The sequence below is a fragment of the Hyperolius riggenbachi genome, chromosome 6 (genome assembly GCF_040937935.1).
Source record: "Hyperolius riggenbachi isolate aHypRig1 chromosome 6, aHypRig1.pri, whole genome shotgun sequence".
NCBI classification, from domain to species: domain Eukaryota; kingdom Metazoa; phylum Chordata; class Amphibia; order Anura; family Hyperoliidae; genus Hyperolius; species Hyperolius riggenbachi.
The window spans coordinates 326,204,239-326,228,226 of record NC_090651.1 but is presented as its reverse complement, the minus strand read 5'-3'; the positions used below and the strand labels follow the sequence as shown (position 1 = coordinate 326,228,226).

At 45.3% G+C, this 23,988-nt stretch overlaps 1 protein-coding gene across 1 annotated transcript in view; it reads left to right on the top strand.

Moving 5' to 3' along the window:
- The first annotated feature begins 15,540 nt into the window (after nt 1-15,540).
- The window catches only part of LOC137522198 (carcinoembryonic antigen-related cell adhesion molecule 5-like), a 75,681-nt gene continuing 67,233 nt past the window's right edge, over nt 15,541-23,988 (top strand). Inside the window, exons 1-2 of the mRNA XM_068242229.1 lie at nt 15,541-15,672; nt 15,812-16,165. Coding sequence (XP_068098330.1) covers nt 15,829-16,165 — 337 coding nt within the window. The 5' untranslated portion in view covers nt 15,541-15,672; nt 15,812-15,828. The remainder of the gene's footprint in view (nt 15,673-15,811; nt 16,166-23,988) is intronic.

Here is a 23,988-nt window from a genome sequence, read left to right as displayed (position 1 = left end):
TTACCCTTCGTGATGAACAAATGAACGTGTGAGAGGATTTCTGACGCTGATCGACTGACCCACCCGCAGACCGGCCTAGCGGTCTGTGACACTGGCCACACTTGCTTGGGGAAGGTAGAAGAGGTGAGGGAGGTTCCTCGACTGGACACACTTGCTGGGGTTCACTCTTCTCAGAGGAGGCATAGTAGTAGTAGTAGTATCAGTAGTAGTAGTAAGTAGTAGCAGCAGTAATAGTTGTAGTAGTTTTAGCTGCAGCTGTAGTAGGTTGGTGCTGGGGGGTCCTTTACAAGCCACTCTTGCTTGGGGAGGAGGTTAGGGAGGTTTCTGTACTGTGGCCGCATTTACTGAGGTGGGGGTGAAGGTGAGGGAGGTTTCTGTACAAACCACTGTTTCTGGACGGGGGTTTCTTGTACTGGCCACACTTGCTGAGGGGGGGGAGGGTAAGGAAGTGAGAAAGGTTCCTGTATTGGCCACACTTGCCGGCTGGGGGGAAGGGGGTGAAGGAGTTCCCTGTATTGGCAACTCTTGCTTGGACAGGGGGTGGGGGGATCAGAGAGTTTCCTGTTTTGGACACACTTGCTGGGGGAGGTGAGGGAGGTTCCTGTACTGACCACACTTGCTGGGAGAGCGGATTGTGTTCTGTGCTGGCTGAACTTGCTGAGGGGAGGGAGGCTCTTGCACCTCCACACTTGCTAGGAGGTGTGTTGATGAGGGACGTTCCTGTACTGGCCTCACTTGCTGGGGTCCACATTTGCTAAGGGGAGGGGGTAGAAGTATCAGTAGTAATAGTAGCAGTAGCAGCAGTAATGGTAGTAGTTCTAGCTTCAGTTGTAGTAGTAACAGGATTAGGTGGGTTGCAAGGCCCTGAAGGCTAAACGTTTACCTTTACATAAGGATCATTAGCTTTTGTTTTTAGGATAATAATGTGTATATTTGTTTTATTTCAGGTTGAATACAAAAAAAATGCAATTTACTAAGGTCGATACCAAAAAATGTTTCTTTATAATTATAATTACAACATCACTCTGGGAAGAAGAACTCTGAACGATGTGACTAACTTGTAATGGATTAGGAATGAGGATTTCTCCGATCCATCTACTCGGACTTTAACTGACATACATAATAAAGTGTACCTGAGGGGAGAAAACTGTCCCTGGGGGGTACTTAACTTGGGAGGGGAAGCCTCTGGATCCTGATACGCTAAGGCAATGAAAGTCTAGAGAGAGCCCAATATAGTGTATTATGTACTGGTGGAATGGATATGTAAATGTAAGTATGCAGGGATACTCACAAACAAGAGTTACCATCCAGGTAACCACTATATCAGCAGGTGGGGAGATTAGACCTCTCCCCACTCAGGATTAAGAAGTCGCTCTCTGTAGATTAGAAATAAGGGGCAACACCCATCCACCAAGGGTGGACACAAAAACTGTAAATGCAGACAGAGGCGCCAGAAGAATAAAACTGTTAAAATGAGAGGAGGCAGAGGTGGACTTACCTCCTCCAAGCAGACACAAAAAGACTGTTGTATATATTCAAAACAACAAGCAGTGATGCTCAGATACCCCACAATCACGGATTTGACCTATTAAGCCGTGGTTGAAAAAAAATCCGGAAATGGCGTGATTAATTTCCGGATTTCAAACGGACTCATGAATTCGACTCGGATTTTCCCGAAAATGAGGCAATCACTGCTAATCACGGCCGTGATCACGGAAAAGCATTTTAGCTAATAGCAAAGCCCCCATACATGCTACAATTACCAAAATTGCTTGGATTATAAAGGTGAGGCTACAACTTAAAGAAAATTTTTTTTAAAAAGAACTTTGAAATTTTAAAATCGATTTTCTCAAAAACTAAAACAAAAAAGTATTCGTGATTAAAAAGCCGCCGACTTTAGCAGTTAATAGCAAAGCCCCCTTACATGGTAGGAACACCAAATTTGCCAGATATCTTAAGAAGAACAGTGGGAACAAGAGGAAAAAAATGTTTTCAAAAAGACCTTATAGTTTTTGAGAAAATCGATTTTAAAATTTCAAAGGAAAACATATACATTTAAATGCTGTAAATGACAGTTCTTAGTGAAACAATTCCTGCCGACTTTAGCAGTTAATAGCAAAGGCCCCTTATATCCTAGCAACACCAAATTTTCAGGATATGTTAAAAGGATAGTGGGAAATAATATTTAAAAAAAATGTGTGGGAAATAAAATAAAAAAATGATGTGGGGTCCCCCCTCCCGAGCCTCTGTAACCCCTTGTCCCCCTATGCAGGCTGGGATAGCCAGAATGCGGACCCCGGCCGATTGGGGCTTCGCACTCTGAGCTATACCAGCCCGCATGGTCCATGTTATGTGGGGGCTCCAGGGGAGAGGGGTGGCCAGGTCTTCCCCTTTCCCTCAGAGCCCTTGTCCAATCCATGGGGGTGGAGGCGACGACTCTCCCTGGGGGGGGGTTCATGGTGGCATCTATGAGTTCCTTTTAAGAAGGGGACCCAAGATGCCTGCCCCCCTCCCAGGAGAAATGAGTTTATGAATCCTTGTTGTTTTGAACATATAAAACAGTCTTTTTGTGTCTGCTTGGAAGAGGTAAGTTAACCTCTGCCACCTCTCATTTTAACAGGTTTAGTACGTTTTATTCTTCTGGCGCCTCAGTCTGCATTTACATATTATTGCTATGTATTTATACAGCACTGACATATACTGCAGCACTTTACAGAGTCATGTCCTATCATGACTGATGTCCTATCATATTATTATATTGTGTGTGGCTGTGGCTGAGAGAGACCTTTCAGGACCCCCCCCCCCCCCCCCCTAGAAAATCCTGGGTTTACCCTTGGAGACCTTTGAATTGTGCAGCTCTACTCCCTTGTTGATGGGGATCTCGTAGAGAAGGAGAGTGATGGGGGAAGCCTCTGAAATATCTAGAGGCTTCCCTCTACCTAGGTTATTACTTATCTGGGCCACTTTTTTAACTACAGGTACACTTTGATAATATTTTTTTTTATTCTACACCCACATTTGAATGTACTAATTTACCTTTAGATTGTAAGCTCACAAGAGCAGGGCTCTCTCACCTTTTTTGTGACTTGGCATTGTTATACATTTTATTCATATTACTTTTGTTATTGTAATTACCAATTCTGTATTTTGTATATTGCTGTATACCATTGTCTGTATTATTAAGTGCAAACCCCATGTTTGTTTCTTACGTTGTGCAGCAGTACAGAATATGTTGCTGCTTTATAAATCAATAATATTAATAAAAGTTGGGGCTCTCTTATAAGCTATTAAAGGATACCCGAAGTGACGTGTGACATGATGAGATATATATGTGTATGTACAGTGCCTAGCACACAAATCACTAGGCTGTGTTCCTTTTTTTCTTTCTCTGCCTGAAAAAGTTAAATATCAGGTATGTAAGTGGCTGACTCAGTCCTGACTCAGACAGGAAGTGATTACAGTGTGACCCTCACTGATAAGAAATTCCCCTTTCTCTTTCTTGCTCTCAGAAGCCATTTTCTGCTGGGAAAGTGTTTTAAAGTTGCAATTTCTTATCAGTGAGGGTCACACTATGGTCACTTCCTGTCTGAGTCAGGATTGAGTCAGCCACTTACATACCTGTCACTCATTTAAGAGGCATTCTTTAAAGTCAGCTACTTGTGGAAATCTGACTTGCAAAATATCCCAGTAGCTATTTTTCTAAAAGTATTACAAAGACTGAGCGCTATGAAGTTTCATTGTTTGCACTGTATTGCTTATACTATGTACTGAAGTTATTCAATAAAAGCTTTTTTCTTTCTTTTTTTTTTTTTTTTTTTTTTTTTACAAAAAAATCTTTCTTTAAAACTCAATTATGAAGAATAATCAACACTAAGCAAGATAGTGACATGCAAAAACAGAAGGATGTTGACAGCCTAGCAGGGCCGAGCCTGGGCGGGTGCTGCGGGTGCAAGGCACCCAGGCGCCTGCCTCTGAGAGGCGCCGCCCGGCCGCCGCTCTCCCCCTGTGACCGAAGCTTGCTCGCTCCCTCTAGCCGCCGGAGCCGCCGCGTCAGACCTCGATCAGGCGGGCGGGCGCTAGGACCTAGCACGCCGCACTGATATGCGGAAGTGACATCACTTCCGCATATAGAGCGGGTGCGTCCAGCGCCCTCTCACTGGTCGGGTCGCCCGCTGATTGAGGTCTGAAGCTGCGGAAAGGTGAGGGGGGAGCTGCGGCGGCTAGAGGGGAGCGGAGCGGAGCGCAGCGCTCCTGTCACTAACTACCTAAACGGGGACCCTATACCCCCTGGCTACCTAGACTGGGCACATATACCCCCCTGGCTACCTAGACTGGGCACATATACCCCCCTGGCTACCTATACTGGGCACATGGCTACCTAGACTGGGCACATATACCCCCCTGGCTACCTAGACTGGGCACATATACCCCCCTGGCTACCTAGACTGGGCACATGGCTACCTAGACTGGGCACATATACCCCCCTGGCTACCTAGACTGGGCACATATACCCCCCTGGCTACCTAGACTGGGCACATGGCTACCTAGACTGGGCACATATACCCCCCTGGCTACCTAGACTGGGCACATGGCTACCTAGACTGGGCACATATACCCCCCTGGCTACCTAGACTGGGCACATGGCTACCTAGACTGGGCACATATACCCCCCTGGCTACCTAGACTGGGCACATATACCCCCCTGGCTAACTAGACTGGGCACATATACCCCCCTGGCTACCTAGACTGGGCACATATACCCCCCTGGCTACCTAGACTGGGCACATATACCCCCTGGCTACCTAGACTGGGCACATATACCCCCTGGCTACCTAGACTGGGCACATATACCCCCTGGCTACATATGCTGAGCACATATACCCCCTGGCTACATATGCTGGGCACATATACCCCCTGGCTACCTAGACTGGGCACATATACCCCCTGGCTACATATGCTGGGCACATATACCCCCTGGCTACATATGCTGGGCACATATACCCCCTGGCTACATATGCTGGGCACATATACCCCCTGGCTACATATGCTGGGCACATATACCCCCTGGCTACATATGCTGGGAACATATACCCCCTGGCTACATATGCTGGGCACATATACCCCCTGGCTACATATGCTGGGCACATATACCCCCTGGCTACATATGCTGGGCACATATACCCCCTGGCTACATATGCTGGGCACATATACCCCCTGGCTACATATGCTGGGCACATATACCCCCTGGCTACATATGCTGGGCACATATACCCCCTGGCTACATATGCTGGGCACATATACCCCCTGGCTACATATGCTGGGCACATATACCCCTGCCTACATATACTGGGGACATATATCCCTGGCTATATATTCTGGGGACACTGGCTGTTTGTCATTATGTGCATTTACTGGTGAAAATCTGTCTCTTCTGTGCATTTGCTGGTGAAAAGCTGTCTCTTCTGTGCATTTGCTGGTGAAAAGCTGTGTCTTCTGTGCATTTGCTGGTGAAAAGCTGTCTCTTCTGTGCATTTGCTGGTGAAAAGCTGTCTCTTCTGTGCATTTGCTGGTGAAAAGCGGTCTCTTGTTATGTGCACTTACTGGTGAAAAGCGGTCTCTTGTTATGTGCACTTACTGGTGAAAAGCGGTCTCTTGTTATGTGCATTTACATGGGGAAAAGCGGTCTCTTGTTATGTGCATTTACATGGGGAAAAGCGGTCTCTTGTTATGTGCATTTACATGGGGAAAAGCGGTCTCTTGTTATGTGCATTTACATGGGGAAAAGCGGTCTCTTGTTATGTGCATTTACATGGGGAAAAGCGGTCTCTTGTTATGTGCATTTACATGGGGAAAAGCGGTCTCTTATGTGCATTTACTGGTGAAAAGCGGTCTCTTGTTATGTGCATTTACATGGGGAAAAGCTGTCTCTTATGTGCATTTAGTGGGGGAATTTTGTCAGTAAAAATCTTTTGTCAGTAAATTTTTAGGTATTTGTCAGTAAAAATAACGTGAAAGGGTGGCAACACTGGCAGGCTGCGTGGCACAACGGGAAAGATACAGGCAGCCCACCTTGGGCTTGGCCGGGGGGAGGAGCCGACGTCAGTGAGCGATAGTAGGGTGGCGGCAGGCAGCCATAAATACGCAGTGTGTGACTGCGTCGCACTCGCAGAGCCTCTCAGCCTGAGTCAGTCCAGAGACTAGCAGACTCGCAGGAAGCCAAAGCCAGCCAGGAGCAAGCCCATGGAAGAGGGGTAGGAATGGGGTATCACATGCATGCGTAAAGAGGTGGAAGGTGTGGGTGTGATTAGGCAGGACATGGGTGTGGTTATGTGGTTGGGCGCGGTTAATTTAACCACTCCCATAGGCGCCAGAGGAAATCTTGCACCCAGGTGCCAGGCACCCCAGGCTCACCCCTGCAGCCTAGCATTATAATGAATCATATGGAGGTGTTGAGAAATGTAAGGTCATGCAATTTGGATGTGCCAATTACAGGTGAAACTCCAAAAAATTAGAATATTGTGCAAAAGTCCATTTATTTCTGTAATTCAACTTAAAAGGTGAAACTAATATATGAAATAGGAACCCTTTGCAGGTGTTTTGGATCAATAAGCTGATTAGAGTTTGACTTTTTGAGCCTATTGAACGTTTTGACAATATTTTAATGGTCTAAGATGTGGGGGTTCTCATAAGCTGTAAGCCATAATCATCAAAAGTATAACAAATAAAGGCTTGAAATATGTTGCTTGCATGTAATGAGCCTATTTCATATATTAGTTTCATCTTTGAAAGTTGTATTACTGAAATAAATTGACTTTTGCATGATATTCTAATGTTTTTAGTCTCATCTGTACATAGCTATAAAATAAACGTGTACAGTTGTGAACATTGGACTTGGAGAAGGAATTAGAATTGTTGGGTGATAATAAAAACCATATTCAATGCCAAGCAGCAGCAGCCAAACTAAAAAAAAATGTATAACTCTATGGAAAATAAATACACAAGAAATGATTATGCTACACTTGTGAGGTCAGATTTGGATGCAATTATAGGCTCCACACTGTAGGGAGAATGTGCATTTTAGAACAGGTACAAAAAATAGCATGTTAATCAATCAAGGGGATTGAATGTCTCACCAAAGGTTAGACAAACTGGGTTTACTTAGTAAAGAGATAACTTGGAGGCAACCTGATTGACATGTATACATACATTTGAAAGCAATATACAGACTTGGATTTTTTTGTATTCATAGCCCTGTACAAAGGACAAGAGGAAATTAACTATGTATGGAGAAAAGGGGATTTGACTGCCTTTTTAGAATGGGTTCTTCACAGTAAGAGTGAGATGTGAAATCTCTTACCACAGAAAGAAATTATGGTAAATTAGCTGATGGCCCAGTGTTTCCCGGGTATATATTGGCTGGTGTTGGCTGCGCCCATTTTTTCTAACCCTTACACACAATTACTCAATCACCTAGTTTGTGAGGTTTGCGACCTTTATCATCAATAATTTGCATTGAAATGAAACAAATCTGGTTGAACATTTTCTAAATTTGAACCCCGGTCCCCCAATGACCAACTGTACCAGGTTTGAGGCTTGTGCCATTAACAGTGCAAGAATGGCAGCAGTTAAATATTCCACTTGAAAATCAATAGGTGAATTTTGATTGGCTTTTGTAGGATCCACCCACTTTTCTGAATATTAATCTCAGTCAACTAGTGACCAACTGTGCAAAGTTTGAGAGCCGTACCATTAATAGTGTAAGAATGGCTGCAGTTTACATTTTCCCAAAAGAAATTTATATTTGTCTCCACCCACTTTTTGGTTATGTGGTTAAAAAGTATCCTATATGTTATTCCAGGTAATGTACTATGTGTGTGCTAAATTTCATTCAAATCCGTTCAGCCATTGTTCCGTGATTGATTAAGTAACAAACATCCAAACATCCAAACTTTCGCATTTATAATACCCTCTTTCCCTGAAAATAAGCCCTAGCTGGAAATTTGAGCATGCTTGAAATATAAGCCCTACCTTGAAAATAAGTCCTAGCGGAAGTTAAAGAGGAGGAAGAGGCAGCCAGTAAGTGGGGACACAGTGGTGCAGTGCCATTCAGGGCACTGATCCTGTCATCCCAGCACACAGCAAGGTTATCAGCTGTGTGCAAGGATGACAGGGCAGGTGCCTGATCAGTACACTGCACAGGAGGAAGAGGCAATCTGCAAGTGGGGACACAGCAGTACAGTGCTAATCGGGCACCGGTCCTGTCATCCCATCACCCAGAAAGGTTACCAGCTGTGTGCAAGGATGACAGCGCAGGTGCCTGATCAGTATATTGCATAGGAACAAGAGGCGGCCAGCGAGCGGGGACACAGTGGTGCAGTGCCGATCGGGCACCGATTCTGTCATCCCAGCACGCAGCAAGGTTATCAGCAGTGTGCAGGGATGACAAGGCAGGGGCCTGATCAGCACAGTAGCATACCTTCAAATCCATGAACATCACAGTACAAAGGAACAGGAAATGTTCTGCTGAGAGACACTTCCTAATAGAAATATAAGACATCCCCTGAAAATAAGTCCTAGCACATCTTTTAGAGCAAAAATGAATATAAGACACTGTCTTATTTCCGGGGAAAGATGATATTAGTGAGATTATATGCTTTCCTAATTTAGAAGGGCATCCACACGACCATAACTGCATATGTAAGACAAATGTATGCTGCCACATTTATTTATTTAAAAAAAAAAGTTTCCTGGCAGCCCTGCTGATCTTTCTGGTCAATAGTATCTGAATCACACACCTGAAACAAGCATGCAGCTTATCTTGGCAGATTTTTGTCAGAAACATCTGATCCATAATCTTGTTCAGCGTCTCTGGCTAAAAGTGCAGGACGGTAACACGAAGAAAGATAGGTGTGGCCCCGGGTGCACAGGTGCAGTTGCCGTTGACTTACAAGTCATTAGTAATGAAAATGCACTGCTGCGGGAGAATGGAGGATGGTACCGGACCAGCGCGGGACAGGACAGCTGCAGCGGGCTTGGGGAAGCCCCAGGTAAGTGAAACTTGTTAGTTTTTACAGCGATCTTCAGTTCAGCTTTAAGGTGGCACATCCTTTCTGAGTACTAGCTCTTCTCCATTCTGGAAGCACTTTGGTACATTAGAGGTTTGTTCTTGCACTTCCTCATACTCAATGAGTCTCTCGGGTGGCTTTCCAAAGATCGACCCTTGAGAATGGCGGCTGGTGTGTTCTGGGGCTTGGTGAACAGTCTCTAAGCTTTGCTGCTGTATGTCTCCTGACAAGTTCTTTTGTATGCCATCTTCTGCTTTTTACTAAAGACTGTAAAATGCTTCCTGCTGCCTTCTCCTCACCTCTTGAATCCATGTATGAGGAGTATACCCTGTAGAGTTAATTTGAGAAAGATGTCCATAGATTTTAAGAACTCCCTCTGGTTCGACCAAAGAGCACATGGTATAGAGAGCGACCAATGGCAGTGTGCACCGTGTGACTATAATGCTACACTAGCTTGGCCGGGTATATATAGGCCATCTTCGCTTCCTTTCACATTCCAGCCCACGTAACATCTGCAGGATCATCTGATTAAATCTCTCACAGGCTCCACTTCCTTGGGGATGGTTGGAGGTAGTGCATGGGAATAGCAATCACCCCTGTGACTCCTGCCATCACAGGGGGCCCAGAGGCTTTAGGGGCCCTTCCTCCTTCCTCTCCCCAACCACAAGTGCAGTCAATTAGCAAGAAAACCTCCCCGTTTGTTCACAAAAACCATCCCTGCCATCTCCTCCCGCCATGCAGAGTAGCTAGTAGCTGGAGTATCTGTCATTTATTCCTCTTCTAGATGCTGCTTCACAGCAGAACAGTGTCTGCTGCCATTCGATGGCTCCCAATCACGTGAACCGCATGGGGTTCGGGGACCAAGGGGGTCCCATGCCAACATTTTTGCAGGGGGGGGGGGCTATTAAGTCTAGTTATGCCCCTGGGGTAGTGTGCGACTTTCAGATCTCTGCCAAGCTACATAACTCTTGCCTGGTTTTGCTTTCAAAGCATACCCCCTGCTTTGAATGAATTAATTGACGGCAACGATAAATTGTCCACAAACGTTATCACAAGTCTTCACTTGTAATCTGGTAAGGTCTGGGATTTCCACTCCCTCTGCATTGGTATCCTTATCTCTATTTGGACCCCTGCTGGGGAACCTGGAGAGTGCAGTAACATGATTGTTCTTGCCAGGCTTATAGTGAATGGTTATATTTGGAGCTGTATTTGGAGATTTGGGCAGCGCAACTCTGTTCCAAAGCATAAGGCCCGGTACACACCATGCAATTTCCCATCAGATAGATGGGTCGAATAGATAATTTCCAACAGGTCCAATCGTTTTTTTTTAGCAATTTGCATAGAAGTGATCAGAAAATCCATCAGAAAAAGATTGGAAATCCGATCGGATCTGTTGGAAATTATTTGTCGGCCCATCTATCTGATGGGAAATTGCATGGTATGTACCAGGCATAAGTTTTGCAATTTGTAGATCGGCCAGTGGGTTGTTATCTGTCCAGACCTCAAAAGGAGAACCCAAGAGCCATTTTCACCTTTCAGTGCTTCACCCATTCAATTTGCCATAACTTTATCACTGTTTATCACACCTAAATGATCTATATCTTGTTTTTTTAAACATAAATTAGACTTTTTTTTTTAGGGTGATACTTGTTTCCAGTAATTACTTTATTCTGTATGCATTGTAAAGGGAAAAACAAGAAAAAAAATGAAAAAATACACTATTTCTCCAATTCCGACCCCTATCGTTTTAAAATAAACAATGCTACTGTAAATAAAACCCACACATTGTATTTGCCCATTTGTCCCGGCTATCACAACATTTAAATTATGTTCCTAGTACAATGTATAGCGACAATATATTATTTGGAAATAAAGGTATATTTTTTTTTGTTTCTTGATTTCTCACTGTACCCTATCAATAATTACAAGTCCTTGCAAAACTAACAGTAATATACTTTCATGACATGCATAATGTAACTATTTAAGTATTTTTAAATGTTTTTTTAAGTGTTTTATTTTGGTAACTTTAGGGTTTAGAAGGATTTAATAGTTATAGTAAATTTATTTTTGAATGTATCTTAATTTTTATTTTTTTGGCCACAAGACAAAACAAATAACATTTGTATTGCACTTTTCTCCTGGCAGACTCAAAGCGCCAGGGCTGCAGCCACTAGGACATGCTCTATAGGCAGTAGCAATGTTAGGGAGACTTGCCTAAGGTCTCTGACTGAATAGGCGCTGGCTTACTGAGTAGGCAGAGCATGGATTTGAACCCAGCTCTCCAGTGTCAGAGGCAGAGCCCTTAACCATTACATTATTACACACACAAGATGGTGCTACACATTACCCTGGATTACCAGGATTTGTTTGACCACCTAGGTTGTGATATCACTGGGAGGGAAGGGCTACATACCAATATAACATAAAAGTGGGTATCCTGAATAATTTACTACATTCTACTACTGTATATATCAAGATGGTGCCTCTTGAAATAATCTAATAGCAAGAAGCGGATGCACACAATTACAGAAAACGACTGCCTCTTACAATAACTGGCGACCACATCCTCAGTGTCTCCTACTGTGGCTTGTCATTAAGAAGAAGATGTGCTGTGATGAAGGTGTCAGACTGCCGTACTCAGCTACATGGAGATGCGCTCTTACAGGTAATATAAGATCCTCTGCTGGGCATGAAGAGAGGGATTTTGAAGATGGGATTTCAGATTTCTTTCACCCAAATAGGGTCATGTGCTGCACATGAGGATGTACTAACTCCTGAGATACAGTACTAAAGTGTACAAGAAAAGAGATAGAGCATTGGCAATGCGGCTTGGGAGTAGATGTCAGTAGCTGAGCACATAAACCTGCATATGGTATCAATCAGCGCGCTCAGGCATAGAGATCAACAGTTTGTAGGCAAAAGAAAGAGGAGGGTGAAATAAAGGCACTGCTGACAACTTTCTTTATTGTGAAAACTTCACATGAATAATGTCATCTAGCAACTAGCAAGTAAAATGTGAGGCACATACCATTGCAGGTGGAAGATAAGGGGGTGCATTCACAAAGCCATGCTAACGGAAAGCATGGCCGGTTTACTGCGCATTAAACTTTTTGTGCGTTATAACAAATGTTTGCACGTGTGCACACCGCATGCAAAAGGAAACACGGCACACCACATGAGCGTGCGGAAACGTTTGTTATCGCGTAAAATTTTATGCAAAGCATAGCGCGGCCATGCTATCAGTTAGCAGGGCTTTGTAAATCAACCCCAAGGAGTGGTGGGTGCAGCGGTCTGCAAGCCTGACAGCCGTTTGGCACTCTGCGCTTCTACAGAGGCTTAGTACTAAAGTGTTCTATATCATATGCACTCTATATAATAATCTACCTTATTGCAATTTCTAGCAAAGCTGATGAGAAATGCTAGATGCTAGAAATAGCAATTTCTTTTGTAGTACAAAATTGCACATGAGCATGGGCCCATATGCAAGTCACTTTTTCTCCTGAGTTTTCTCCTAAGTGACAATTTTAAAATTGTCAATAAAATGTTTTTTAAACCAACAGCAAGCAAGAAAATACTCAAAATAATTTTTATAGTACTTTTCATCAACTTTTTGGTATTTTTTCAGTTGCAAAGTTCTGAAAATGTATTTTAAATAGAATATGAAAAATGATCACCTAGGAGAACACTCAGGAGAAAAACTAAATTGCATATGGGCCGGGCCCTTGTCAATGAATTGCCTTTTAAAACCCCAGCAAGCAAGAAAATGCTTAAAATTGTTTTTCACCTACATTTTGGTACTTTTTCCATTGTAAAATGCTGGAAAGTTATTTTACAGAGAAGATAAAAATGATCTCCTAGGAGAAAACTCAGAAGAAAAAGTTAACTGCATATGGGCCATAGTGTGAAAGGGGGCTTTAAAGGGGAACTGAAGATTCCTGCAAAAACAGTTTTGCTTACCTGGGGCTTCCCCTAGTCCCCAGCAGCTGTCCTGTCCCGTGCTAGTCCTCCACGGTAAGGGAAACTGTTTTTTTTTCCGCTTTAAGTGCGCAGAAACTTTCTTAAAGTTTTACTAGATATGCCCTCTTCCACCCCCTAAAGTATTCCTGTGTTTTGAAAGTGTAAATTAAAGTAAATAAATAAAAAATGGCACAAAATTAACAAAACAAAAAAAAAATTACCTCAGGCATTCTCCACTAGGTTTCTGTGTCATTTCTGACATCTCTGCAGGACAAAATAGTCTTTCTTCCCATTATTAAAAGACAAAAAAAGTCCCACTTTTAGTAATGCAACCAGCAGATCGATATGGGGCATCACTTGATACTTGTAGGGCCGTCTTGGTGCACATTGGATAATAGAGCAGGGGCGTAACCATCACCCCTGCAATGGGTGCGACCGTGGAGGGGCCCGTAGGGGGAGAAGCCTGGGGGGGGGGCGTCTCTGGGGCCAATCAGGGCCATTTTAGGTCCAGAAGGGGGATGCAGCACAGGAAGGGGGAGCAGCGGGAACACCCAGTAACGGGGAAGGGGAGGCAGCTCCCCACCTCCTTCATTGCTCATCCCTCCAGAAATTACAAAAATGTCCGGCAGGGAACATGCCGGGACTCACCTTTGACCAGAGCTCCATCTCATGGAACTCGGAAGAGGTGAGTCCGGCGCATTCCCTGCCCAGATGCTGTTGTAATTACTGAAAGGGAAAGCAATGAATAAGGGGCCCGAGATGAGAGAGGGGGGAGTTGGGCCCTCCTCTCCGTGACAGTGTGTGCCCGCTGCTTCCCCCTTCTGCAGTAACCCTGGGGTACATATAACTGGCTACCTATACTGGGGGCACCTATATCTGGCTGCCTATAGTGGGAGCACTTATACCTGGCTATCTGTACTGGGGGCACCTATACCTGGCTACCCATACTTGGGGCACCTATACCTGTCAACCTATACTGGGGGCACTTATACCTGACTATCTATACTGGGGGCACCTATACCTGGATACCTATACTGGGGGCACCTATAACTGGCTATCTATACTGGGGAACCTACACCTGGCTTACCATACTGGGGGCACCTATACCAGGCTACCTATACTTCGGACACCTATACCAGGCTACCTATACTTCGTGCACCTATACCAAGCTACCTATACTGGGGGCACCTACACCTGGATACTGGGGACACTTATACCTATCTACCTATCCTGGAGGCACCTATAACTGGCTACCTATACTGGAGCACCAATACCTGGCTACCTATACTGGGGGCACCTAAACCTGGCTACCTATACTTGGGGGGGGGGGATCTATACCTGGCTATCTATACTGGGGGCACATATACCTGGATACCTGTCCTGGGGGCACCTATACCTGGCTACCTATACTGGGAGCACCTATACTTGTATAGAGGCCTGGAGGCTAGCCACATGTTCTGTTGCTATTGAGGGGAAAGGTGGGCCAATGGGAGTGGTGCACAATGGAGAGAGAGGTATGGTGAGTAGGAGAACAGGTAGATCGCTTAGTAATGCATCGAAGGGTGATTGGGGACGTAACACACACCAGATTCTTCACAGCCCTAAAGTGTGACAGTTAGCAGTGCCTTTTCCAGGCACAGCCATTCCAGGCCTGTGCCTAAAGACTAGTGACGGTGTACCAATTTATAAGAGCAACTAGTAAGAAGAGGAAAAAATAAACAGGACATAGTAAAATAAGAAGTAAAAAAAATAGAAGGTCGATTAAGACATGCTTGAAACTCGCTGTTGTTTAATCCTCCATGAGCCTAGGGGCCAGCATCTTTAGTACTGGCAGGCATAAAAAAAAATGAACAGCACAAATGCCATTATCTATCTTCAGGGCAGTTTCTAGGCTAAATTTCACCAAGGGCGAGGGTGTAAACATCTCCCCTCCCCCGTGGAGCCAGCTATAGGTGCCCGCAGTATAGGTTAGCTATGTAGGTGCCTCCAGTATAGGGTAGCCCATGTAGTTGCCACCAGTATGGGTTAGATAGGTAGGTGCCTCCAGTATAGATTAGATAGGTAGGTGCCTGCAGCATTGGTTAGATAGGTAGGTGCCTGCAGTATAGGTTAGAAAGGTAGGTGCCTGCAGTGGCGGGGGGAGCGTACATATCAGTTATAACTCACCTTCCTTCCGCCGATCACACACAGCCTCAGTCTTCTTCCTTTGCCAGCATCTGTCTCATTGGTAACAGTGCCCCGTGATGACATGCGGTCACGTCATCACAGGGGGCGCTGTTACCATGCGACGGACAGCAGGAGAAAAAGATTGCACGCTTCACACGCCCATAGAATTGGGGCTGTCTATTCTTTACTGGTATGATAATAACTGAACAGCACAAAATGCCGTTATCTACAAACACACCCACTAACAACACCAGGAGCAGTCTGCACATGTGCAGTTTAAGTGTTTGTGAACTGTGCTAGCACAGAATGCTCCTGGTCATTGGAGCATGATCCCAAGAGGCGCACAGATGGGCCCACGCATGGGCAATGGCCACAACCACAGCTGTGGTCGGGGATCTTTCAGAAAGGACAGCGACACCCTGGAGGGCATCAACACTAGAACAAGGGACCTGGTAGACCTGCTAGGGGCTGAAATAAGCCCCAGGTTAGTAAATACTACCCCCCACCATAATTCTGCATTAATTTGGAATTGACTGACCATCCCTATTAGTGACACATATTCTGCAATATGCCGTATTCTGCATATAAATACATGTTAGTAATAGTTCTATTTTCTCTTGCAGTTCTCTTCAGCGTGTGGATGAGTGAGGCTGGTGGAATGATCAGTATTCAACCCGTCCCTCAGTCCCAGGGATCCATCACTCTGTGTATTACTGGAGTTACCGGGAAGATTTGGTCATTCATCTGGTATAAAGGAACTAAACAATTTCCTGAGACTCAGATCCTTACATATATACCAGGAGATGGCACCCCATTACTTAAGGGATCTCAGTATAACGCTCGCTTCAATGCTTTCCCCAATGCATCATTACAGATCTTACATTTTCAGACCACAGACATGGATTATTACACTGTACAAATACAAACCGAGAGACAATTTCAAGCTAGCCTGGACCTAAGTACAGTAATACTATGGGGTGAGTAATACTATGAAGATACAAAGAAATGACATCATGATTTACTAAAGGCGTAGCAGGAAAAAAGGGTGACGGTGGCTAGTGAATGAAAAGTGCGCCACCATCCATAGACTCTAATGCAATTATTGTGAATACAGCGGAAAAAAAAAAAAAGGCGACCTATAAATATCATTAACAATCAGGGGCGTAACAATAGACCCTGCAAGGGATGCAGCTGCGGCGGGATAATTTTATTTTCCCAGTCCTGAGAGACTGACAACTAAGAGCACAGAGAGAAAACACTTACTGCTCTTTGCACAATTGTTCTAATGACTGCATCTGCTTAGCCACTGATAAGGAATCATTACAAAGTTTTGCAGACAAAGGGCTTGATTCACAAAGCGGTGCTAACAGTTAGCACGCTGGTGAAAAGCCCTTTATCATGCCTAAACTCAGTTTAGGCATGATAAGTTTAGGTGTGATAAGTTTAGGTGTGATAAGTTTAGGCATGATAAGTTTAGGTGTGATAAGTTTAGGCATGCTAAGTTTAAGCGCCAACTGCGTTAGCACCGCAGTGCACAGCTGATCAAAAGTTTTGCGCTAGCAAAGACTGGTGCACTTCGTATAAAGTTTAATGGCGCTGCTTTGCGTGCGGGACTTTGCAAGCGATCTAAACTTATCTAAACTTAGCATGCCTAAACTTATCATGCCTAAACTGAGTTTAGGCATGATAAAAATGGTTATCACGCCTAGGGCTCGATTCACCAAGCGGTGCAAAGTGTTAGCACCGTGGTGAAAAGGCCCTTATCACGCCTAAACTCAGTTTAGGCATGATAAGAAGGGCTTCGCGCGAAGTTACCGCGCGTACGCGCGTTCGCGCGTACGCGCGTAAGTGCGCGCGCAGCACCCGACGCTTCGCGCGAAGCTCCCATGAAACCCTATGGGACTTTGCGCGCGCTCTCACGCGCGTACGCGCGAACGCGCGTTCGCGCGGTAACTTCGCGCGAAGAGCAGGAAAAAGCGGTGATAACTCAGTGGTGAAAAGGTCATCACGCCTAAAGTCCTTTAGGCGTGATAACTGAGTTATCACCGCTTGGTGAATCGAGGCCCTAAAGTCTTTAACTGGGTTATCACCGCTTTGTGAATCGAGCCCAATGTGTGCGAGGGGGGAAAGGGGGCCCCATCCAAAGATTTGCAGGGGGGCCCAGTGATTTCTAGTTACACCCCTGTAACAACATTAGAAAATTAAAGTTTTTGAAGTATGTTATCATTTTAGAAGCTTGCAACGTTATAGTTCTTGTCATAGTCAAATAGAAGGTGGATGAGCACCCAATCAAAAAGTGGAGCTTCTGTGTGCCAAAGCCAAAGATCTCAGTACCAATGTGATCTATAAGCAATGCGCCCAAAAGGCTGGCAAAACAAAAAAGTAAAAGTAAAAATGATTGGAATGTCATTAAAATGACATGATAGTCATTTTTGCTGCCATAGCCTATTTTTACATTGGCTATCATGTCATTTTAATGACATTCCAATAAAGAGCTATTTTTTACTTTTATTTTATTTTTTTTGTGGTGCCAGCCTTTTCGGGTCCAAAGTTTTTGTCATATTATTTTGTTTGTATGTACAGATTTTAAGTTATCAAGATATTATCTGTAACGATTGTGGGATATCTCCATGGTATCTTGACACGCTTGTGGAGGACTTCCGCAGTGTCAGCGCACATCTTGTGCGCTGACACTGCGGAAGTCCTCCACAAGCGTGTCAAGATACTAGAACCCAGCTTTTGGTGCAAGCAACAGTAGAGGGGAATTCCCACCGGCAGATGGAGCTGTGGAGTGCAGAGGAATAAACCCTCTGCGCTGCCACAAATGCCAGATGGAAATTGTACGAAAAGAAGCAACGCAAGGCAAGATAGCCCACAAAGAGAGAGAGCATAGAGACAGAATCAATGTGTGTCCACCAAACTAGTCGCCACCCAGCGACGGTGAACACACAACGGCGGAAACAAAGTGGGAACGCAATCGCAAGAATGGCGATTGCCAAATAGTGACACCAGACTGAGCAGGACAGAGCACGAGAGTAGCAAAGGCACAGCAAACAACAATCAGAGGATAAAGAAAATAACAAACGCTAGCTAAACGCGAACAGCGCACTCATTCGCAACAGCGAACGCGTTTACAGTGCGGTCTCCGCACGAAAAGCGCAACAGAGACAAGCACGCCACCCTAACTAGCCACAAATAAGCACAAACAGACAAGACAGACAAATGAGGTAGCCAGTAGCAACCGCTGCTCCAGCTTACACTCCAGGAACTTAGATCAGAAGGATCCACAGCCGCTACCGCTAGAGGCTAGTGCGATCCAAACAAGACAGACAAATGAGGTAGCCAGTAGCAACCACTGCTCCAGCTTACACTCCAGGAACTCAGATCAGAAGGATCCACAGCCGCTACCGCTAGAGGCTAGTGCGATCCAAACAAGACAGAGCGATTCGCTATCAACCGCCGCTGGCGACAGCGCAATCGCGACAGACAAGACAGGCCAGAATAGGCAGTACAAATATACACAAACTGACTGCACTAACTAGGAATTCAAGGAGCACTCCCCAAGAATTAACTATACTAAGATAGCAGTGGCTGACACTCCAGGTGAGTCCAGCACGCCAGGAACAAACCTCTATGAGCAGCAAAGGACTCTGGGATCACATGGCATTTATACTGCAAGCCTTCAAAGAAGGCAGCTGGGCCATTTGCATGACAAGTGTATGCAAACTGCCCAGCAGCAGAGCAGGTCTGAAACTTGCAAAGCACAGGCAGGTCTTTTTTCCAGAGACCTGCAGCCCTCAGACTTAAGGAATGGACAAACAGCCATCTGCCCGTGCAGACAGCTGAGCAGACCGTTACATTATCGTTTCTATGGGTAAAAGGGTGTTTCTGCAGGGGGAGTGGTTAGGGTTAGGCACCTACGGGGGTGGGGGGTGGTTAGGGTTAGGCACCACCAGGGGAGTGGTTAGTTTTAGGCACCACCAGGGGAGGGTTCTGTGTGAGAGTAGGGTTGGGTTAAGCTGTATTGTTGAATTACGTACTGATTTTTAACATTAATATATTTTCGTTATCAATTTCCAACTGTTTTAAAATGGTATTTATTGTTAACTAAGTTCATTAACGCTATCCACCGGCGCCATTTCTTTATCCAGCCGGGCCCTTTTTTCCTGGCACCCTTTTTCCGTGCACTCATTAAAGGGACACTTAAGTCAAACAAAAAAAAATGAGTTTTACTCACCTGGGGCTTCCAATAGCCCCCTGCAGCTTTCCGGTGCCCTCGCCGTCTCCCTCCGATCCTCCTGGCCCAGCAGGCAGCCACTTCCTGTTTCGGTGACAGGAGCTGACAGGCTGGGGACACGAGTGATTCTTCGCGTTCCTGGCCACAATAGCGCTATCTATGCTGCTATAGCATATATCATATACCATATAGCAGCATAGAGGGTGCTAATGTGTCTGGGAACGCGAAGAATCACTCGCGTCCCCAGCCTGTCAGCTCCTGTCACCGAAACAGGAAGTGGCTGCCGGCGGGGCAAGGAGGATCGGAGGGAGACGGCGAGGGCACCGGACAGCTGCAGGGGGCTATTGGAAGCCCCAGGTGAGTAAAACTCTTTTTTTTTGTTTGACTTAAGTGTCCCTTTAAAGGAACACTATTAATGCCCAAGTGTTCTAAAATGACAATGTACAAATAATGTCTAACTAGCTGTGTAAACATTTTCCTACTTTTCATGTTAAATATCAAAGGCAAAAGTTGTAATTCGTTGTGTGTAGGTTGAAGCTGCATTGGAGCAAATCATTAACAAAAGGGAAGTCTGTGCTTGAATGTTACAAAGCAGGTGCTGTTCTTTATACATGTTACGGCCAGAACCCGAAGTCTGGCCACTTCGGGTTCTGGCCGGTCAAATCTAGAAGTGGCCAGCTCATGCGGCCAATGTTCAAAATAAACTTTCCCTACGGACTTTGGCCGGCCAGAACGCATTCTGGCTAAGTGTGGCCGGCCAAGTCCCGAAGTGCCGCTCACCTCTCCTCCCCCGCTAGCCAGACCTCACATCAGGACGACCCGGATCGGAGAGGCAAAGAGAGGCAGAGCAGCGCCGCACACGCTACCCGCAAGACGCATACACTTCCATGCTGAAGTGACGTCATTGCTCACTTCCGCATGTGAAGTGTATGGGTCAGAGCGGGTAGTGTGCGCGCTGCTCTGCTTCTCTCCGCCGCTCTGATCTGAGGTCTGCAAATAGGAAATAGCACAGGCTGCCCACCCTGCTCCAGCCATGCAAAGCTCACTGCAAATCCCCCCTGCCGTGCAAAGCACCCAGGCATGCAAAGCGCTCAGCAAAACTACCCCAGCCATGCAAAGCGCTCAGCATATCCCCCCCCCAGTCATGCAAAGTACCTAGCAAATCCCCCCCAGCCATGCAAAGCGCCCAGCACATCCCCCCCCCCACCAGCCATGCAAAGCACTCTGCAAATTCCCCCCCCCCCTCCCAGCCATGCAAAGCACTCTGCAAATTCCCCCCTCCCAGCCATGCAAAGCACTCTGCAAATGATTCCCCCCCCCGCGATGCAAAGCGCCCGGCACACCCCCCCCCCCCCAGCCATGCAAAGCGTGCAAATCCCCCCCCCCCCCCCCCCCGCGCGATGCAAAGCGCCCAGCAAATTTCCTCCTCCCCACGCGATGCAAATTTTCCTCCCCCCGCGATGCAAAGCGCCCAGCAAATTCCTTCCCCCAGCCATGCAAAACGCCCAGCAAATTCCCCCCCGCCCAGCCATGCAAACATAGCACCCAGCAAATTCCCCTCCCTAGCCATGCAAAACGCCCACCAAATCCCCCCAGCCATGCAAAGTGCCCAGCAAATCCCCCCAGCCATGCAAAGCCCCCCCTCCATCCATGCATAGTGCCCAGCAAAGCATCCCCCCTCATCTGTGACTAATCACCACTGTAATTTGATCTCTCCCATCTCACCTGACTGCCACAGCAGAGCAGCTGCGTTTTGGACTTTGGCCGACTGACTTTGGTCATTTCTAGAACTGGCCGGCCAATGCCAGAAATTCCCAGCATTTTGGACTTTGGCCGACATCAAATTGGCCAGTTCTAGAAACCGATTTCTGGTTTTGGCCGTAACATATATAAGACTACAGAGTATTTTTCTTTAAATACATTTTCCAACACTACAGTATATCTACGTCCTCTGTGACTTCATCTGAGCCACGAGGACGTAGATACAAGTTGTGTAACTGAAGCACAGCTGTGCATGATTGAGCTTGCTCCTGTACACACCTCCGGCACTATCTGCTGCAGCCGTGATTAGTGAAAGGGAATATATGTTCCCTGACCCAATAAGATTGATTTTTACAATTGAAATACTTTTATTTTTTCAGTTCATAGTAAAAAAAATACACACTGTAGCATTATATTAAACAAAATTTGTGTTTATTATCTACAATAGAACTTTTTTTTTTTTAATTGGATGTGGTATACTCAGTACACCAAAGCTGCTCATACATAACTGGCACTGTGCTACTGTGCAGGCGTAGCGGGATCCGTTGAAAAGGGCGCCTGAGCTGCCTGTATGAAAAGAGCACCACCATAGACATCAATGTTATTTCTGCAAATATCGGCTACAGGGTGGTGAAAAAGAGCACCCAGGTTTTGATATAGGCTACAAGCGGGCGCCCCTTGGTAGCCCATATTTTATTTGGCTACTTTTGGCTACAGTAGGACACCCCTTTGTAGCCCATATTTTTTCGGCTACAAGGTTTTCGGCTACAGTAGGGCACCCCTTTGTAGCCCATATTTTTTATTTGGCTACAAGTTTTTTCGGCTACAAGGTTTTTGATTCTGCTACAAAAGGGCGCCCCTTTGTAGCCCATATTTTTTTATTCAGCTACAAGGTTTTTGGCATATATGGGCTACACCAGGCACCCTTTGTAGCCGAATTTGACATATATGGGCTACACCAGATGCCCTTTGTAGCCGAATTTGGCATATATGGGCTACACTAGGCGCCCTTTGTAGCCAAAGTTGGTATATGGGCTACACCAGGCACCCTTTTTGTAGCTGAATTTGGCATATATGGGCTACACCAGGCGCCCTTTTTTTTCCAGGCGTCCTTTTCAAATAGATGCAGCGTGGCTGTACCTGTGCCAATAAAATATTTTTCCAACACCCTTATCAGTCTGCAATGGATCCGTAAATGGACCGCACTTCTGTGTCGTCCGCATTAATCCTAGACAGGAGGATGTAATTCCTATAAAGCTTATGGTTGAAACGCATCTGACCTGTTCTCCAGCCGGTTCAAAGCGGACCATTGGAGCTGACCATACACTGTCCACTCCCACTGGCCGTATGTGGTCTGGCAGCTGGTGGGAGCCAAGCCTCACTGTTTCCTGCCAGCACCCTGCAGGTTTACATGTATGGTAACTGTAACAATATTGTACAACAAAAAAGTTTGTATTTCAATATATAGTATCACGTTGTTAAAAAAATGGAGTTACTTTTTTTTAAATTATCTTTATTTTCAGGTTGGAAAAATACAAATAACACATTTATCCAATAAATAGGGGAGAGGGCTACAAAATACATGAATTACATGGAAAAGGTTGAACTAGTCCATTCCCTTTTAATTCAACTCCTTTTTCTTTCCATACTTTATATATCTTCATCACTTATGCTACACAATCACCTTCTATTACCAATTAATCCCTTCCATATATAATTACCAATCCTTATTACTTTCCATTTAGGAATTCTTGATAGAAATAAAATAACATATCATTGGCATATGCCGCCACCTTGTGTTCAGAACCCTTCACCACGATACCCCGTGTGTTTGAGACCCGCCTCACCCTGCACAAGACGGGCTCCAGCGATATATCAATGGGGATGGGGACAACCTTGCCGGGTCCTGTTCTTTATAAAGAAAAGTTTCCGATACCACCCCATTTACTCTTACCTCGCATTAGGCTCGGAGTATAATGCCATAACCTTATTCCTCATATTCTCCTTTATGCCTATACATTTCAGCTCCCCTTCGTTGAAAGCCCACTCACCCCTGTCAAAAGCCTTCTCAGCATCCATAGATAGAAACATGACAGGGTTGGAGTGGGTGACCGTCCATCGCACCAGGTTAAGAGTTCTTATAGTATTATCTCTAGCTTCCCTGATCCTAATAAAACCTACCTGATCTGGATGTATACGTTTATTCATCAACAGGGATATTCTGTTTGCCAACACTTTGGCGAAAAATTTGACATCTACATTTAACAATACAATTGGCCTATAGCTCTGACATTGTATGGGGTCTTTACCTTCCTGATGCAGAACCAAGATAAAGGACTCCAACATATGGAAAGAGATAACCCCTTGTGACCCTTCATTTGCTACGCTATTGAGTGCCCTTACTAAGTGTCCCATGACCTGCTCCCCGAACTTTTTGTAATAATCGCTTGTAATCCCGTCTTCTGATGTAATCGGAGACTCCAGGGCCGAGGCCTCTTTGTCTGACAGTCTGGGCAAGCCACTCTGCTTCAAATATTGCATGTTCTCCCTCATCCTTTCTTCTGCTCCCTTTTCAGAGACTGGCAATTATAAAGCTTTTTATAGTGGGCTCTAAATTCTTTAGCAATATCTTCCAATTTATGACATATCTTTCCCTGCGCGTCACAAATGCTAGATACTGTATATAATTGCTTTTCTATTGCCTCTTGATTGCCTTTGCCAGCATTGAAACGCATCTATTCCCATATTCGTAAAATGTACTTTTACATCTCAAGGCCATACAGTTAACTTGTAGGAGAAGGA